We start from the raw sequence: 20,736 nt of genomic DNA on the forward strand, positions 1-20,736 counted from the left end.
ATGTCACTAACATATTTTTTGGAAGTTTATATCCGACAGCTAATCTTTTTTTGTCTAAAGTGTGGAAGATAAAAGAGTCACTTAACATTGCATCTAAAAGTGAGGTTCTCTTTTTGAAGAATATGGCCATGGAGATGAAAAAGAAATTTGACAAATATTGGGAAGATTGCAACATGTTAATGGCAATAGCACCAATATTAGACCCTTGTCTCAAACTGAAGCTTGTAGAATATTGTTTTCCTAAGATATATTCTACTTTTGAGGCGAAAATATTTGGAAGGTTTATATGATATTTATAATACTTATGTGCTTGAAAAATCATCAAGTAGAATTGTTGAAGATGCATCTGTTTGTTCAACAAATGAGAGGGAATCAAGTGGTGGTGTTGTATCATCTAGATTAAAAGTAAAAGGAAAAGGCAGAGCAAAGTTTCAAATGTTTTTAGGATCATCACATTCAACCTAATTAATGTTTTTAGGATTCTTGATTTAAATACATATTTGGAGGTGCAAATTTGGATGCTTGATTATGATGATACGACAACTAAATTTGATACTCTCAAGTGGTGAAAATTAATGTTCTAAAGTTTTCCACTCTTTCAAAGATGGCATGTGATATCCTTTCTATTCCAGTTACTACTGTCTCGTCTGAGTCTGCTTTTAGTGTGGGAGGAAGAGTTCTTAATGATTTTCGTAGTTCTCTAAATCCTGATGTAGTAGAGGCACTAGTATGTGGAGGAAATTGGATTTGGGAGTCCATAAATATGCAAATCAATTGCACTAATGTATGTGTATCTATCATTTTATTCTTTACTAGTTAAAATTTGATACTTTCTTTTGATTTAACTCTTATACCATGGAAAATGTTTTTGTAAAACTTCCAAAGTCTTTGGATTGATAATCTATGTTTGTATGGTATGAATTATTTTCTTGTTAAATTGATTACTATTTCTTATTTATTATAGTATCAATATTGTCTTACTAAATTTTTCTTACCATTATAATAGGTGGTTTCATGTGTTGAGCTTGTGTTCCTTGGAAATGCAAGATGAAGTGGTATGATACATTTATCTTGATTCATACATTAGTTTTACTTTTATACTTGGTTTGTATTAATGTGATACATTTATCTTGGTTGATTGATCAAGATAGAAGAGATTCACAATGATGATTTATTGTTAGAGAAGTTGGAACTTCGAAGTGAAGTTGTATTTGCTGCTTTTGATGATATTGAGGGATGTTAGATTTGTTCAATAAAGAACTATGTTCCTATCTCAATTTAGTAGAAATACTTTTGTTTAATTTAACTTTCTTATACAATTGAAATGGTGCTTGTAATTTATATTTTAGTTGCTTATTTCCTGACACAATTATCTTTATCGTTTGTAATTTATATTTTGGTTACTTGTAGTTTTCTGACACAATTATCCTTATTGATTATAATTTTTATTTTGGTTGCTTATAGTTTTCTAACCCATTTATCTTTATTGCTTGTAATTTATATTTTGGTAATATTTATATCTTTATAATTGAATTAGATTTTATTTCCAGCTTGATTCAAGCCTAAATCAATTCAAGCTTGCTCAGGCTCAAAAATAGTTTGAATTGATAAGGCTTGAAATTGCTAATCGAGCAACTCGTTTAAGCTCGAAATTGGCTCGAGTTCAAAATAAGCTCGAATTGAAATTATTTCAATTCAAGCTTGATCATAAAGACAGGCACGAAATTAAATTTCAATCCAAGCTTGATCAGAGCTAGGCTCAATCAATCTCAACTCGTTTACACCCCTACCCAATGCTAAGATTTAAATTGCCATATAGGGCTAGATGTTGAGACAAAGATAAATCCTTTGTTGCCTCTAAAGAAACTAATTTGACTCAAAAAAATGTTGAGACGACGATAAAAATATAACATCAATATAAAAATTCAAACTAACATCAATATAAAAGTTCAAACTAACTCCGACAAACTCAAATAATTTTTTTTTTAATTTTTCTCTTAGTTTTTTTTTATTTCTAACACTTTGTCTCCTTTTTCTTCTCTTTTCTTCTGCTTCACTGCACCATAGTTCTTTCTTTGTTTGATTTTTTTTTCACTCGCTCTCTCTCTAATCTATTCTTCTTTTCAGATTTTACTGCACCATAATGCTTTTTTCAAATCTCTCAAAATGCAATCTTTTCCAAACATATATGCCATGGTTCCTTACTTCAACAGGCTGCAAATATCTAAATTTCACCCTTGTAGATACTTTTTTCTTTATTTTCTTATTTTTCGTCATTTTTCTAAATTTTTAGAATTTTTCTGTATTTTTAAATAATATTTAGAATTTACGTAATTAAAGAAAGTCTTATCCGATCCAGGCAAACGATACAGTCGATACGTATTGTTTTTTTCAGAAGACCAATCCCAATTTTTGGAAACTTGGTTTCTACAATAACGATGCAAAACCATTTAGCTTCCGTTCACTTCAGGAATAACTTTTCTCTTACTATGGAATACAACTCCTTGTTCCAGAACAACAACTGAATAACATAATAACCACATTCCAGTTTACAAATACTATTCATCAAAATTATATCTTATACCACACAAACTAAATTAGTAATTTACCATTTATATTTATGCCATCAACCTCCTTTATATCAAATCAAATGGTATTCATGGTAATTTCATAAAAAACAAAATACATTTTTCTTATATTTTCTTTCACTTTATATCACATCAAAAGTAATTGTTATACCTTTATTTAAGAATGCAAGTGAGTATAAGAATAGTTATTCTGGAAATAAAAATCTTATTTTGGGAATAACAAATAAGAATATCTATCCTAGAATTGACGTTATTCCTTAAGTAAAAAAGCATTCAAGTTATTCTCATAACTAATAAGTAAGCCCACAGATATAATGACTAACATGAGTTGTTGTGTTGATAGCTAGCCATATATAATGCCAACAAAGAGCCATCAACTAGAGGTGATCTACTATGGCAAATTACCGATGATAGATGGCATGCTACCGGCAAATGCAATAAAGACTATCCATAGGTTGTAGAGTGTCAGAACCAAAAAAAAAAAAAAAAAATTATTTGGGGGTTGAGAGAGAAGGGTGCACGTGCTCTGCACGTGCAGCCCCTCCCCTCTCCCTCTCCAGCACGCGACGAGGCGCGGAAAAGAGGGGATTTCATCTAATCCGAATAGGATTAGATTTGATCCTCTTCTAATCTATAAATTTAACCATAATCCTCTCTCTCTCCTCAACCCCCTCCTCCAGCCTTCTTCTCCTCCATCGTTATCTTTCTTTTCTCACCGTCGGAGTCGTCGCTGTGGGATCGGATCGCCGGAGCATCGCCGGAGGAAATTGGGATCACCACACTTCTTCCCGGTAGTGATTTTTAGTACGTGAGCTAGAGATTTGAGATTTCGGTTGTCTTACCTAGACTCAGGTGAGTAGGTTCACTCACATATTTATTTTATTATATTTCATACCTTTGTCAGACCATGTAAATTTTCTGTGTGCAAATTATTTATTTCACTTTTACGTGCAAAAAGTTAATTGTTACAATTCCTGTGTGCAAATCTATTTATTTTATCCGTACGTGCAAAAATTTAATTGTTATATTTTCTGTGTGCATTTAATCATTATACTCAGTGCATCACCATACTTCGTGCAAATATTGAAATTTGTGAAAAAAAAAAATGAGACTAGTATTGGTACGACTTAGAGAACAGTCCCGATATAAATCATTTATGATTTTCCGTGGTGACTCAAGTCTATCTGAAAGTCCAGGGGAAAGTCTTAAATTATATCACTGCGGTGACTTTCTTAGGTGACTCTAGCGGGGTTAGGAAACAGTCCTAGGATGAATGAAAAAAATTCCTAGGTGGCTCTAACTTTTCTCAACGATTAGAGGAAAAGACAGAGTGTGTTGATCACAGGGTGATACCCTCTAATGACCCTAACTGGATCGGCTAGGAAGAAAAGTCCCGAGCGTCATCTCGAGGTGACTTCTAGTTGATGTGGATCCACAGAGTTTAGACCCATTGAGACATATGACAGTATAAATATTAAAAAAATATTAATATGTTGGAACCATGCAAGATTACAAGTTGTGACTCTCTCTCTATCGTTATCATTGTTATTATTTAAAGAGCATGCTTATTGCAATTATTATGGATATTGTTGTTGTTAGTTTAATCTTTTTCAGCATTAATATAATGTAGAATTTTATTTGGTTTTCGAGTGGATTCTATTCACTGAGCTATAGTTGTTGGCTCATGGATTCTATTTTTTTTTGTATTTATTTATCTATCTCAAGTAATAGTCAGCGGGGCGACTGAGCGAGATGTACCCGGACTCCACCTCCACTTAGGATTCTCCTATTTACTCTTCCGCTCTTTAGATTTTATATTTTAGATTAGAAGTTTTATTTATTTAGTTTAGAGACTCAAAAACATTAACATTATTTTATGTTATTGCAATTAGTTTTAAAATTTAATAAAGCAGATTTTTATTTTATTTATTTATTTTGCCATCGTACACGTAGAAAGTATTGATAAGGCTTCGTGTATCTCAAGTATATTGAGATGCATGGCCGGTCATGATTCCTATTACGGGTCGTGACATAGAGTGTATAGTGTAGACTACCTCTACAATTAAGATCTAGACAAAAAGTATCTCAATCATGACTTGTAAGCAAGATTTCAAATATCAGAATCGAGATCGGCAGTCCGAAAAAATAATAAGTATCAGCCGTAATGGCCAATACAATATTAGAGTAATTTTAATTACGCAAAATTCTAAAAATTATTTAAATGTGCAAGAAAATTTCTAACAATGTAGAATAAGTGACAAAAATAAAAATCTATCTCTCTTCATTGTTATTCTGCAGCAGTATGAGGCTAAGGAGTAGGAGAAAAAGAGAGCGGGAAGAGAAATGGAAAAGAAATACCTAAAGAGATTAGAAGAAAGGAAAATTTGTATATAATACCCTGCTTCATAACATAATTGTGATTTACACTCTACATTTTCACTATTTGCAAATTGATCCCTCTGATTTAGCAAATATATAGAGAAAACATGCTGAGTTAGATTTGGACTAACACCATAAGAATATTCTATTAAGTAGAGATTTTTAAATGACTAAAATACCCTTAATATGACTTGGTTGAGGGTATTTTCGTATTTTTTTAGTATAGTTAACTTAACCCACAGATTTAGTTAAGTTTAACTAACTAATCTAACAGTAGGGTGTTTTTTGCATATGTTCGCTAAATCATAAGACTCGACTTATAAATAGTAAAAATGTAGGATATAAACTATAATTTTATTAAAAATCAGAGTGTTATATGCAAATTTTCCTAAAATAAAAAATAGTCACCTGAGGTGGAGACATTAATTACTAATGTCTCCAAGTTAGCTAAAAACATGAAAAGAAGGTAATTTGGGACATCAATTACTGATGTCTTTTAAACAACCCACATCGGCCAATTTCGCCAATAAGACTATACAAAAGATCTCATATTGGCCAATACAGCCAATACTAGTCCAAAATCAGCTACTTTGCTGGCTTCAGGGTGGGATCAGGTTCCTCTATCCAATCTGCAATCCATTATGACTGATCCAACTAGGGATTGGTAGAAACTGCCATCCTTTCTTGTAAGTCCATTGGCAAAACATATGACACTTCATGTGTACTCAGTTACATCAATAACATAAGAAATATATAGTTACATAAGTGATAATATGATCCATGTGACAAGTACATGTATCAGCAAGAGTCAGAAGATTTAAGATTTTGAGTATGACCAAGAAAACATTGAACTACTGAAATATGTAGTTGTAAGCACTAGAAGATTGGAAGAAAGACATTCCTTACATTTCTAGAAATTCACATACCACAAGCGCGTTAATTCTGGCTTCTATAACAGTTGAGGGAGCATATCTTGCAGCATATCCATACATTAAGGCCAATGCAGCATATGTATCATCAGCATCTTCAGGTTTAGCTCTGCTCGAGAAAAGAGACAGGAATCTAGAGCAAAGAAAATGAACAAACACATTGATGTAATCAGAAGAAGTCTACTAAATGACAGAGATTCCAAAGACACATTTTTTATTTCAGAAATGACATGTTCTTTCTAAATGGAACAAAAGCATATGATAGAATGAAGACCTCATATTTACACTCATAAAGCAATATCAGTAACAAATATTTCTACAAATCACAAAACACTATACCACAGGCATTTATTTCAAACTATTGTAACTAATCCAGAATAACCACAAAATAATAGTACGAACATAACCAAATTTGCACATCCAAAATTAGTGCATCCAGGCAGATGACGGAGTATATATAATATAGGATTTTCTTTTCCTGACATGAATACATGATATGACCTAGTGGTTGAAGATTATGACAAGTGAAATGTCAAATATCCTATTTCATCAAAGAAAAGAAAAATGAGATTGATTTGTGAAGAAAGCTAAATTTTAACCCAAATAGCCCAAATAGAAGGAACACCAAGATGCAACAGACGTATATATGATCAGCCTATGATCTGTTTAGATGATTTTGTCGGGGTTAGAAAATAATCTTAGGCTATACCAGAAATCTTCCTAAAGTGATTCTAATCTCTCTTAACGAATAGTAGAAAAAGACGTGTGATTTTTATCCCATAGTGATACCCCCTAGTGACCTTAACCGGATCAGCTATGAAGAAAAGACTCGAACATTATCTTGATGTGACTTTTAATTGATGTGAATCCTCAAGCACAATTACAAACTAAAATGATTAGCATTATTGAGATTGAGAAAATTTCCATAATGAATTGAGCATGTTATTAGTTAGTTAATCGCATTATTTTTACTTATGTTTATTATTCATATTATGAGCATGCTGGCCATTGTTTTGAAATATTAAGCTTTGGCTTTTATATCATATTGGATAAAGTGTAAGTTTACTAGCTTTTCAACGGATTCATTCATTGAGCTAAAATTGTCAGCTCATTAAACTCTTTCAATATTTCAGATGTTGATTAGTCTAACAAATGAACGTGGAGCACTGGGATTTAACCTTCACTTAGAATTTTGGCATTTCTGCTTTTAGATATAGTAGTGCTTTTATTTTCATGTTTGAAAAGCTAAATGTTGCCTTAGTGTCATTTAGAAGACATAGATTATATAATTTGGGTATTTTATATCTTTGAAAGTTTTTGAATTCAAGTTATTTAATAAATTTTGAGTTTCGTTATATTATGGAGTTGGATAATATTATTAAGGCTTCAAGTATCCCAAGTCTATTAGGGTACACGATCGGCCATGATTCGAAAATTGGGTCATGGTCATGGATTTAATTATCGGCCAATCCCAATCCATATCGCCGAACTGGATATGCCAACACGGCCAATTTAATCGGTTCCCGCTCCAAAATGTTCGAAATGGAAGGTCGATATAGCTGATACAACCGATACGTATCATTTTTAAGCACCCGATTCCGATTGTGAAACTCATACTTAGAACCTTAGTTGTGATACTTTTCTTCCTTAGTTTATTCTCTTCTATGTCTGTAATTTTTTTTCTTTATCGCTCCTTATCACTGTTTAGTTTTCTTTTCTCTGCAGAAAACCAGAATAAAATAATATTTTTAGGTTCTGGACTGTAGCGCCATACTCTTGTATCATGGCCATCCATAAAAATTTTCTTTTTCCTTCTTATCTTTGACCTTTTTCTTGAATCCTTTGATCTCCTATAATCATCCTATATCACCTAGTGAACAGTACCAAATAAATAAATAAATTAGTGAGAGAAAGGGAAAAAGAGAGAAGATTAAGGAGGACGTGCAAATTTCTTTCCCAAATCTAACCAAATCCAATCAAAAGATTAAGGAGGACGTTTAGGAACTAGCATGTTCTAGCATAGTGACTGGTGATCTTTATCGATTGCATTAATTTAGTAACTCATGAAAAGTCATTTCAACAAACATATTGTTATTGCTAGCAAATATAGGCATACATTGGATATGCACATGTGATTTCATTATTTTAGATTATATGGATCCCTCGCTGGGCTGTGAGCTCACCACCTCTTGGTGGCATTATTTCAGAGCTAGGGGACATAGGTGCGGGTAGCGAGGAGTAGCTGTATTTCTATTTCAGTATGTCTATTAGTTGTATTGAGCCCCTGCGAGGGCGTTATGATTAACGATGTATTTTGGACTTTAGCATTATATTTTGGATGTATATTTGGAAGGCTTGTTGTGGCCTGTGAAACTTGTATCCGGACTCTTCTGGTTAAGTTTATTTATGGTCTGAATTTGTGCTGTTGTGTGCCTTGTAAAATCCTATTACTGACAGATCATGTGATGCACCGCGTGGGGAGAATTTACCCACGCGGTTTACACGTGTATTTGGAGGTTTGGGTGTTTTAATGATGTATAGTCCTAGTATGGTAGTACCTTTGGAACCGACTTTGCCCAACATTATCTAATATGCGCTTCAATTTTTCCAATACCGTGTCCAAATGCGAAGCAGCAACCTGCAATAGTGTTCCATAAAACTTCCCTCGTAAGAAAGAGAGAGAAAAATATAAAAATTTGTGACCTAGTACACTAACATACCAAACCCATGCCTTTAGCAAGACCAAGCCTATTAGTAGGGACTGAGATATTTGCGTGCTTGTACATCCAGTCTATCTTTTCATGGACATAGTTTCTGTCATCAACTTTCTGAAGAAGCACGCCTAAGCATCTGAAGAGAAAAAAAAAAGTAGTAAGTTATAGCTTTATGCAGCTCATAAAAATAAACTTCCAGCCAAATTTCTCATCAGTCTGGAGTATCTAAGACAAGAATACATTCAGAAAAGATCAGAAAGCTAAAAATTCAAAAAGAGCAAAATATAATCTTTAATCTCTTCGTTTCATAGTAATGAACTTTCAAAGCAGAGTTATAACCTACATAAATGCTTCAAAAAGAAAAGCATATGAAAGAAATTTACCTGAGGCAGGCAAACAAGAAATTAAACCAAGTAAATACTCTGGCAAATTTGAGCAGATCTTCATACTAACTAGGGCAGTAGTGTACAACAAAATGTGATGTAAATAAGTTCTACAATTACCATCCCAAACTCAGACAGAAGAGCACAAACCTTGGAGATCACTCGCATATCTAATAGAAACAAACCATGGAATCTAACTATATCTTAGATAGTAAATTGCGGCTATAGTGAGAATGTATAATGAACCCTGTATGCTTGTATTATAGGAAGCTACATATTTCATCTCCATTTAGGAATAAAATGCAAATATTACCTGTTCTGGGGAATTGAAGTACTTATTATCATCTTGCTATATCATGCCCTGAAAGTGATTGCCTATTTAATAGCTATCTTGTGTAACCTATCAATAGGTGCATATTGGTTACAAGAATTACAATATAAAAATGAGATGTACCCAGCAGAGCATGCGATATATAGTTAAAAAATTCCAAAAAAATAAAGTAAAAGATCATATGGATTAGAGAAATTTTCAAATAACAACCTACATTTCAATAATTTTGTGTCTAACACCCCATCTTTGAGTTTTTGTAAACTGACCCCTGTAATTTGCCCATAATCTTCATATGACACCTTGGGTGAACTTAATCCAACTAATATCTAACAGAACAGTACCTAAACAAGAATATCCAGGTAGAGATAATAAGTTTAACATCTAAAATACCCTTGTTTACCCTTCTCCATTTTCCTTAACTTCTAAAATATCGTTTCCTAAAGTACCATTACAAAAAGTCAAACTTCAAGAATGTTTTTCTAAGGTTAATTTAGTAAGTTTGGTTACTATGGGATTTAGGATAAAAACAATGTCAAGAGTACATTATTAACTTTATCCTAGAGTAGCAGGTTAGTTAGTCAAAGTAACACTGTAATAGGAGGGTGTCATATGAAAATTATATGCAAAAAGGAGGGTGTTACAAATAGTTTAAAGACTACTAAAATGTAGAGCTATATTTCAAAATTTCCCCATAAATTAAGATACTCAAAAGCAAACAAAAGCACAGTGAAGAATAAAACTATAATATCTTTCAAGAATTACATAAGATTTTGATAGAAAAGTATCTTCTGATTAATTCTAAGAGGAAATATGCTAAAAGTATAATCAGTATCTCAAGATTATCAAAATTAACAAACAAACAGAAGTGTAAAATAGAATGACAAAAAGGCATATTTCTTGCCTGTGAAGCAAAGCTGAATGTTCATCATCTACAACATAAAGATCATACTGCCTTGCAAAAGCATTCCCCAGTGAAATAACCCACTCAGCATCTCGACTAACATCCAAAGATTCTGCCAAGAACTGAATGAAAAAGAATTACAATTTCCTATTGGGATGAATCAGCAGCTTGAGCAGCTGGTATCTTGAAGAAGTAAACAATTACGAAAATAAAGCATAGTATATTAAGAAAAGATAGCTCCTTTAATCATCCAACACTATCAACTCCAGATAACACAGGACTAAAATTAATAAGAATCTAGTACAACAGGTTAGTTCTATATGCAGTAATTTGAAGAATTTTGGTAGTAAAACTCACAAGCATTTTGTAAAAAATGACTTTTTGAGAATATAAACAAAATAATTTCTGCAAAGCAAGTCAAAACAACGGACAGGCAATCTGTAATATGATATTTGAAGTGTTATTAACTTCACAAATCAGACTTACATTGATAATCATGTCATCCCAAGTGTCTTGGTAAGACAAATCCTGCTTTAAGTCTTCAGGATCACTGATATATGCTTTCATTTTAGGGACCTAGTACTTGTCAAAAGAATGAGTAAGTAAGATTGCTTGAATTGAAAATTAAAAAAGCGATTTTCAGGAATGAGTAAAACAGTTTCCTCAGCAGATTATGACAAATTTATGATAGAACATAACAAGATGAAGTCCATTACAAATTTACAACAAAGCATAGCAAGATGAAGTCCACTGTAACGGAGATCCAATTTTGAACCATATGAAATATTTCAATTCCATTGAGGGTAGAAAGATCAATATCCTAATAAGATACTAAAATTTTACAACACTCGGCATTATCCAATAGAAAATGTAAACCCCTTAGGCTCCGCTTGGTTACAAAATAAGCATAATTTCATTCTAGTATAGTGAGGTACTAAGGTCTATCCTAGTTTAGTATCTAAACAGCAGTTTATGTCAATACTACTTTAGCAATACCTACTTCTCCATCTCATTATGTAAGACCACCAAGTTAAACTAATATAATAAGAAAACAGAATCATCATTTTACCCTTAAAAAGACATTACTTCAATCAACTATCATTTTAATCGTTCTCCCCCTCTATCTCATCACAAGTTTTTTAATAAAATATATCTTCAATTCATTTCTTATTCTAGTTTAAGGACCATTTTTTCATGTCAAATAAAAAGTAATGATAACACCACTACCATTTTATTTTTAAAAAGACATCACTTTAATCAACTATTATTTCAATTCATCTTTCACTCTCTCTTCACATGTTTTTTAATAAAATACCTCCTAAACCCACTTCTTATTCTAGAAAACATGATCACATTTTCATGTCAAATCAAAAAGAATGATGGCACCACTATCTCGGTTTACAATCATTTTTTTCCGAAACCTACTTAAGGTACCATATTCAAGGTTAAGAATGACAAGCATGCAATGCGGACCTACAAGCATTCAATGCAGACCTACAAGCATGCAGTGTGGACCTACAAGCATGCAGCATGGACCTACAACATGTATGCAGTGCAGACATGACATGTGGACCTATAAGCATACATTGCGGACCTACAAGCATGTAGTGCAGACATGTATTCCACACTGCACAAAAATTTAAGCATATTTGTTGTGCAAATACCCAAATGGGTGAGGGAAGCGGAAGCAAAATCCTTCACCCTCAAACAAATCCAAATGGAATAGCAATAATTTGGGGGCAAATCAAATATTAGCAAAGCTAATATCAATATCAATATGAGAACTCCAAATTCAAGATGCTAGTTGTAGATAACTTCTAATACCCAAGATAATCACAAATAAGAACACCAACTAGATGCAAACCAAAAAGAGACCAGGTTTACGTGGTTTGGCGATGTGCCTACGTCTACGAGCGGAGCAATCTTCAATTCACTATGCAAATCTTCAAATACAAAGAATTTATAACTCTAATCTCACTCTAAACAATGATGGCTCTCCACTACAAGTTTTTCTCTCTTGCAAAATGTCCACACCAAACCCTAAAACCCAACATTTCTATTTATAGGGTTGGTTCAAGTTAGAGATTTCAGCAGGGCGTTCGAACGCGCCCAAGAATTTTAATGCAAAATGCAGACTAGCGTTCAAACGTCAGGACCCCGTTCGAACGCCTGCATCAATAGCCTCTGTCTAGAAACTGCGTTCAAACGCCCCTAGGGCCCGTTCGAATGCACTGGCACAGCAAGCAAGCCTGCGAAATGCTGAAATCTGAATTTGAGCCAAACTTCAACAATATTCTCATTTCTTAACCATCTTTTAGAAATAATAGGTATGAGATGTTAAAACCAAGTTAAAAAAGAAAAATAGTAATTTTAGAGTTCAAAACAGGTGTTAATATTTGTTAACTATGTTTTACAAAAATTGAAATAAGTTATAACATGTGAAAACAAGATTTAAAGGGCAAAATAGTAAATTTAGTAGTCAAAATGGGTGTGAATATTTCTTAACCATGTTTTAAGGGAAAAAAGGGTATAACATATCAAAAGTTCAAAACCAGGTTTTAAAGGCAAAATAGCAATTTTAACAATCAAAACAGGTGCTAATATTTCTTAACCATGTTTAGGAAAAATAGATATACCATGTCATTCACTAGTTAAAAGGGTAAAAAAGTAACTTTAGAAATCAAAATGGATGTTAATATCTCTTAACCATGTTTTAAGGAAAACAGGTATAACATGTCACTCGCAGGTTAAAATGGTATAATAAAAATTTTAGTGGTCAAATGGGTGTTAATATTTCTTAACCATATTTTAGGAAAAAATGGATATAACATGCAATGCACAAATTAAAAGGTAAAATAGTTATTTAGCTATCAAAACAGGTGTTAATATTGGGTAACCATGTTTAAGAAAAAAACAGATATGACATACTAAAACCAGGTTAGGGAGCACTTTTCTCAATAAAAACTCAACACAAGTAAAGGTTAATTTAAATAATATTATGCACCAATACTTCATCCATCCACAAAAAAGTATTTTGGTCAATTCGTATGAAATCACACCAATTCTCGAAGCAATTTCACTATTCTCCTCACTTTAATTTGAAATCCATGTCACATGAAGTGTAATAACTACACTACTATATCTGTTTACAGCCAAAATTGTCAGAACCAAAAAAAAAAAATTAATAATGATAATAATAATAATCGGATTAGATTTGATCCTCTTCTAATCTATAAATTTAAAACCCTAATCCACTCTCTCTCTGCTTAACGATTTCAGCCCCCCACTTTCTCTCTCTTCTTCTTTCTCTCCTTTGTTTTCTTATCTTTTCTCACCGTCGGAATCGCGACGAGGGTTTGGCCCGTCGGAGCATCGCCGGAGGAAATTGGGACCACCACACTCCTCCCCGGTGAGCCATCTCTCATCCCTCTAATTTAATTTAAATTTAAAGAGGTAAATTAGAAATACCTAATTCGTAATTCATGGAATTCGGCTTCGTCGGCAAATCAGGCCGGCCGACAGCTTCGCGTCGCAACCACATCGTCACCGGGAGCTTCGTGCTCCAAGCCGGTGTCGGTGATGTCTTCTAGGGAGCCCTCATAGCCCCAATCGACGTCGGCGTCGGCCGTCGGTTGTGAGTTCTCCACCTCGTGAGGACGGCGGCACCGTGTGGGCATTGGGAGTTAAGGGCGCGTGCCGGCCGGCGAACCGTCGCCGCGATGGCCGCCGACGTCTTCCTTTCTCTCTCTTTTCCTCTCTCTTTTCCTTTCTCTCTTTCTCTCTCTCTCTTTTCGGCTTAGAGAAGACAGACTCGGGCAACCCGAGTTTGGCCTTCTCCCAATTAAGATGTTGGATTCGGGTCGGGTTGGATCTGAATCTAAGGAACCTGACCCGGCTCCATTGGTTAATTGGATTGGACCTTGGGCCCAATCCATTTAAGAATAGGTTGGGTGGGCTGCGGGCCAATTGCAACCCAACCCAACTGATTTGGGCTTATTTTGGCCCAAATTAATGATTATTGAGTTATATTGTAGAAAAAATTTTAATGTTTTTTTTATTAAAAATGTTATTGTTATTTATTAAAAGGTGGTGATTTTAGCACGTGAGTTAGGGATTTGAGATTCAGCTGTCTTGCCTAAAGTCAGGTGAGTGGGTTCACTCACATATTTATTTTCTTATATTTCGTACCTTTGTCGACCATGTAAAATTTTCTGTGTGCAAATTATTTATTTCATCCTTACGTGCGAAAATTTAATTGTTATATTTTCTGTGTGCATTTAATCATTATACTCAGTGCATCACCATACTTCGTGCAAATATTAAAATTTGTGAAAAGAAAAATGAGACTAGTGTTGGTACAACTTAGAAAATAGTCCCGGTATAAATCACTTGCGATTTTCCGTGGTGACTCAAGTCTATCTGGAAGTCCAGGGAAAAGTCCTAAATCAGAACACTACGGTGACTTCTTTTTTTTCCGTGGTGGCTCAAGTCTACGGTTTTCGAGTGGATTCCACTCACTGAGCTATAGTTGTTAGCTCATGGATTCTTTTTTTTGTATTTATTTATCTATCTCAGGTAATAGTCAACGGGGCGACTGAGCGAGATGTACCCGAACTCCACCTCCACTTAGGATTCATCTATTTACTTTTCCTCTCTTTTGGATTTTATGCTTTAGATTAGAAGTTTTATTTATTTCGTTTAGAGACTATAAAATATTAACATTGTTTTTATGTTTATTGCAATTAGTTTAAATTTAATAAAGCAGATCTTTATTTTATTTATTTATTTTGTCATCGTACACATAGAAAATACTAATAAGGCTTCGTGTATCTCAAGCATATTGAGATGCATGGCCGGTCATGATTCCTATCGTGTACAAAAACAACAATGAACTCAAGTCTCTATGGACATTTACGATCATACAGAAAGTTTGTTTGATACTCATATTCAGGTAGCATGTTCAGCTCTAAGTTTCCAGTTTGGTTTCAGTTTCAAGTTTGAAACCAAATCTCTCCCCACTCCCCCTAACAAGTGAAACATTTAGGCTGAAACCGATCCATTTCGATCAAGAGTAGTCTGAAACCAAAGGCAAAACCAACAATTTTGCTGGTTTCGAACTTGAGAAATGAGTTTCAACCTTCAACGAGGAGTTTCGGCCACTACTATAAAGATGATGTCTATGAGAGGATCCATTTGAGAGGGAACATGTAATACATAATTAAAAGATTCAAAAAGTGCCATTAAATCTAAGACCTTTCTTGCAAACACAATTGTAGAAATTTTGCCAGCTAGATGCTAAAAGAACAAATAAAATTTTAGAGCATTTCAATGTCTTTGAAGATGTGTTTGACAGTATTAGCAGAAATCAGAATAGTACACAAATTTTCTTCCTTATATTGGAGAAAAGAAATGATAACTTACAGTTATTATACCTCATCTTGCAAAAATAAATAGAGGTTTTTTGGGAATATTGGACCTAAGTAGCATAACACCTGAAAGGAATGAATAATCAATAGTTAAGAAACTTTCCTTACTGTAATAATAACCAGTTATTAACTTCTAATTAGCCTTCATTGTTAAAATATACATATATTAAGTTGATTATATAGTCATATTGTTCTTCTGCCATTTAAACCTTGTCTAACCAAGTAGATTAGAAGAATAAAATAAAAGACAGCCAATTATGTGTACAATATGCATGAGTTGGATCATATTAACCAGTGGTTTTTAATAGGACTGCCATCTTAGTACAACCATTAAAAGAGGGCATGGTGTAAGGTACAAAACCTAGGATTGCCAGGTTTGCTTCTTTCTTACCAATAGGAAACATTATTGAGTTTTTGACTATTTTAAGTCTACAGCTTTTTTTTTTACACATTTAATTCACTTTGAAACTTAAATATGAATCTAAATGAGTAACCGGACAACGACTTTCAAATATAAGTCGCTTTCCAGTTCAATGGGTTATATAGAATTTAAAAGTTGTTTAGTCTTAGGTCTTAAAAAGAGAAATTTTCACATAAATCATTGAACCAAAAACTGACTAATAGATATTTCTTTCCCTAAGACTTAGAAGTTTACTGAGCAACTTTCAAATTTTTACATAAGTCGCTAAACAAGAAAGCGACTACTATTTGGAACTCGTTGTCCAGTTCAGTGGATTTGTTGGGTATGTCAAAACTCATTTAGATTCATATTTAAGTTTTGAAGTGTACTAGATGCTTTAAAAAATATTTGGGAAGGGTAGTTTGGTCAAAAAAACTCAAACATTATCAGGGATGTAACTTTTAGGCTTTTACAGCCACATCAATTACATACTCAATACAATTTGACAAGTAAACTTAATGACCTTCTGAAGTAATTGACATAAAATGTAACTTTGAAAGGAACATTTGCTGTCCAAACAGGCTAAAATGTTTTGCTTGTGCTCATTCAACTACTACAAAAGGATACCCTTAAATGACATTTGACAATCACATTGTGTGAGGAATGATCCTGGCTGGCGATGGTAAGGGTCAGTGTTGAGCTGGGTTGGAGGAAGAAGTGGCGGTGCGGCCTGTGAGTGGGTCGAGGGTGGAGGGAGATAGGGTTGTGTGGCTGTGGATGAGGGAAGATTGCGATGGAGTGAGTATTTGGGGGTGAGGCTAGCTCGGGAGTAGGATTAAGAATGGGTTGGAGAGATAAGGAGCGGTAGCTGAGGTGAAAAAGGGGCAAATAGGGTTCAGGTGAGCTAAGGGTGAGGGAAGGTAGAGTGAGCTGAGGTGGAGGGGAAGGAGAGAGAGAATGGGGAAGATAGAGTAGCTAGATGGGGAGGTAGCTCAGCTGGTGGCCTCAGTTTGGGCGCGGCCAGCTGAGCTACCTCCCCATCTAGCTACTCTATCTTCCCCATTCACTCTCTCCTTCCCCTCCACCTCAGCTCACCTGAGCCCTATTTGCTCAGCTACCGCTTAGGGGGGGGGGGGGATTTTAGAGAGAGTGGAAGAAAATTAGGGTAATTTTCATTGATGCCTTTGGGGTGCTTACCACATCTCATATATAGTGGCTACTCAAGCTTAGGTGACTTGCCCATTTTGGCATTCAAACACCCGATGATGAACACTTATGTTAATTGATTATTTTTATGAGTTTGAGTTGGGTTAGGACTTGTTTTGGGTTGTTTTCTTTCATTCAGTAATTAATCCAATTGAGAAACTATTTACAGGCTGTTTTACTTAAGTTTGACAAGTGATATAATATTTTCTTCTTTATCTCTTCTCTCTTGAATCTAGCTATGGGGCTAGGATTTACTGATTTCTTCTCTTTTCATCCATTAAACTATTGTGGTATTACTTGATAAATCTGTCGGGTCAGATCCTATCACATTACTGCATTATGATAGGGCATAAGAATTGGGGACAAAAAAAAAGGGATCAGAGGAGAAGAGACCGTTAAAATCTGAGAAGCCAATTGTTCCCTAGCAAGTGGATCATGCAGAAGAACAATTAATCGAGCGAAAAGATCCTGCATCCATGAAGGCATCAGAAATATTTATGTAACAATATTTCTAAAACCAGCATATTACAATATTACAAGTAAAGAAGCATCACCTCGGCGTTAGGAAGGTCATTGCTAGATTTGAATTCACTGCCTAATGTACCAGTATGAGATGATCTATGCCTACACAACTCAGTTATACATTTGCAAACCTGCAGAAGTAAGAGTTACAGATTAATTAGAACAAAGTATCACACAATAACAACTATAACCAAAAAGAAAAAAAGGTATTTGGTTCTATTCCACTAAAGGAAATTTGAAAAATACTGCAGAAAGAATATTAAACCAATTTGCCCTTAAATACATATAAAAGCAAGTATTTACAGGTTAGAACAGGATATCATGAAGTAACAATCAGAACCAAAAAGAATCACAAAACAGTTATTTTACATTGTCTTATCACACCAATGAAAACATAGAAATTAGCTTTACAGCAAGGGAAAATTAAATCCATTGACCCTTATACATGTCTGGAAGCATGAATGTAGCAAACAATATCTAAATCTATCTTGGAAAGGAGCCCAGAAATAGATCAATGAATAAGCATCTCTTACCGTTGCAACTGCACCTGTATACTTCTTTGGAATGATCATCCTTAAGATGAATGGCCAGAGGACATGCTGCCAAAGAATCCAGAAACAAGTATCATAGGATTAATGAAAATACAACTCTATTGAACCAACTACCAAGAGCTTAGTAAAAGAAGAGAAACCACAATGCACAACTATACAACAGGAAAGGATATAGAAGAAATGCATTAACATTGGTTGAAATGCTACAGTGATTTGTTTACCTCCATTTCTGGAATGGTGATAGCCAGTAAAAGAAGACCCTTTTCACAGATTGCTCTGAGTTCGGAAGGACTAATTGGCCTCATTATTACCTGACAGGGCAATAAATTGTCTGTAAACTTAGTCATCATGAAGAAAGTCAGTAACATGAGTAGATTAATGAGCCAAGTGAAACCTCCAATTTCTTATATTGAAAAGGGCCAGTTCTCCAAGCAATTTCCTTTGAAATCTTGAAATCACCTACTTCCTCATCTGATGTAGCACAATGCCGTACGAGATATTCAACAACCAACTCTCCAGAAGGTCCACTTAAGTAACAGTGTGAAGCCATAACAACAATTAACTGGCCAAACAGGTGCATAGCATCAGAGAAGAAGAATTAAACCAAATATCTTGGATAACCTCAATGTTACTCACAGTTAATAAACCAACAATAAGCGCCATACTCATGTCATACATCTAGCAATAGCATACACTAAAATGGAAGATCAATATTCAATAGAAGTACCTCTGCAATTGCCTTTCGAACACCCAAGCTTTGCTCGTCTAGCAACAATCTTACAACTTCAACTAGTTCTTCTCTTAAACCATGCCATGCTTCCAATAGTCTCCATATAATAAAAAAAAGTAAGACACTTTAAAAGGGAGAGCGTATGATATAACAAGAAATTAAACCCCCAAAAAATTACCTGGGTAAGAGATGCCTTGTAACACAAAGTGCTCCAATCATGGAAGCTTCATCTTTTGACTTGCATTTCTGTGAGAAGTACATAAATTAGTTGACAACATAGAAGAAAGAAGTCCGCTTCAAGGGCTGAAACTATTACCACAGCTAACATGAAGACAATTGAGTCATTGAAATGGATAAATATTTGACAAAGATCAAAAAACAGTTTCATTGTGTTTGGTATTGTTAACTTACATTCAAAAGGAAAAGGCAAAGATCCTCAGGGTAGACAGAACCGATTACCAAAAAGCAATGCTGAATTTCATTATATGCCTGCCAACAGAAATACATTATTGTATGATAGTCTAACCAGAGTATATAAGACAATTAAAAATATAATGTATAGCCTGAATAAAGCATAATACCTAAAAAGAACAAAAAAGAAGATAATTGTCAACAAACATAATGCTAGTTGTCAATCATCAATCATCACTATTTATCAAAGGAAAAAGGAGCACGAAAACCAGTAAATAAAGAAAGTTCCAAATGCAGTGATAATTAAGATAAATGATTTAATAATCAAACAAATATTGTTCTGGTGGACAAGAACCAGTTAACAGGTTAAGTCCCAATGTGATGTCTCTCAGAAAAAGAAAAAGAAGAAAAGAATATGACAAGGCGAGAAAGAAGAGAAAAGGTTACGGGTTAGTATAAAACAAACATTTAGCTAACAACACAGTTGGGACAAATTTTGACTCTGGCCTGTTTGTTAGTGTTCTATTAGGGGGTGGTTTATCCTCTTTGCGCGAACATCTCCAAAAGGATGAACTACCAAACATAAAAAAAGAACAGATAGATAGTGCAGCAATGAGGCTTTAGAAGGGTCAGCTATCCAGGATTAAGTACTTTCACAGAGAAAGAAAAAGCACAAAAGGAAAGAGTGTGTATGACATCTGGACATTCAGGCTTTATGGAATAATTACAAGCTGCCTCAAGTAGGAAGAGGCAAAATATTACATAAAAATCAATCCAAAGAAGAAATACTTTGCTATTCAAATCTACGCCAGAAAAGATATATACATCATCTACCTATCTACCTAAAAGCAACCTACAACATGACCTCAATGATGTATATTAAGGCCAGAACACAATATACAACCAGGGAATGCAATTATGCAACATTTAGGGATTCAGAAGATTGGGTGCACAAAAAAAGAAGATTCCTATCATGGAGCCAAAATTGTCGTACCATTCAACAGGAGGCATGCCTGGCACTTGTCGTGCCAATGGCTTACCGAACCTAGCACAGGGGGTGCCAAAGACTCAACTATGCTAGTCCATGCCAAGGCGTGTCGAGCCCTGTATAGCCTGTACCGAGTGATATAGGAATAGGATCAAGCGGCACCTATTATGTGCCGCCCGAAATCCATTAATTTAAGTCAAAAGAGAACCAAAATAGGTCTCTTTGAGACAGCACCTTTCTCGAACAGAGAGTGGAGGAAGAGAAAGAGAGGAGATCT

The 20,736-nt window shown here is 34.4% G+C and overlaps 1 protein-coding gene across 4 annotated transcripts in view; it reads right to left on the minus strand.

Moving 5' to 3' along the window:
- The window catches only part of LOC140784121 (protein SHOOT GRAVITROPISM 6), a 68,148-nt gene that overhangs the window by 36,730 nt on the left and 10,682 nt on the right, over nt 1-20,736 (minus strand). For all 4 annotated transcript variants that reach the window (XR_012108220.1, XR_012108221.1, XM_073131338.1 and 1 more), the window contains 14 exons: nt 19,472-19,549; nt 19,239-19,306; nt 19,058-19,157; nt 18,725-18,892; nt 18,552-18,641; nt 18,313-18,378; nt 17,812-17,910; nt 17,651-17,725; nt 15,658-15,717; nt 10,712-10,801; nt 10,226-10,347; nt 8,617-8,746; nt 8,455-8,534; nt 5,894-6,029 (listed from right to left, as the gene is read on the minus strand). Coding sequence is in view for 2 of the 4 variants with exons in the window: in XM_073131338.1 (XP_072987439.1) it covers nt 5,894-6,029; nt 8,455-8,534; nt 8,617-8,746; nt 10,226-10,347; nt 10,712-10,801; nt 15,658-15,717; nt 17,651-17,725; nt 17,812-17,910; nt 18,313-18,378; nt 18,552-18,641; nt 18,725-18,892; nt 19,058-19,157; nt 19,239-19,306; nt 19,472-19,549 (1,362 nt within the window). In the remaining 2 variants the exon portion in view is untranslated. The remainder of the gene's footprint in view (nt 1-5,893; nt 6,030-8,454; nt 8,535-8,616; nt 8,747-10,225; nt 10,348-10,711; nt 10,802-15,657; nt 15,718-17,650; nt 17,726-17,811; nt 17,911-18,312; nt 18,379-18,551; nt 18,642-18,724; nt 18,893-19,057; nt 19,158-19,238; nt 19,307-19,471; nt 19,550-20,736) is intronic.

Source organism: Typha latifolia, chromosome 3 (genome assembly GCF_019914945.1).
Source record: "Typha latifolia isolate L0001 chromosome 3, TyphaL0001v2, whole genome shotgun sequence".
Lineage (NCBI taxonomy): Eukaryota > Viridiplantae > Streptophyta > Magnoliopsida > Poales > Typhaceae > Typha > Typha latifolia.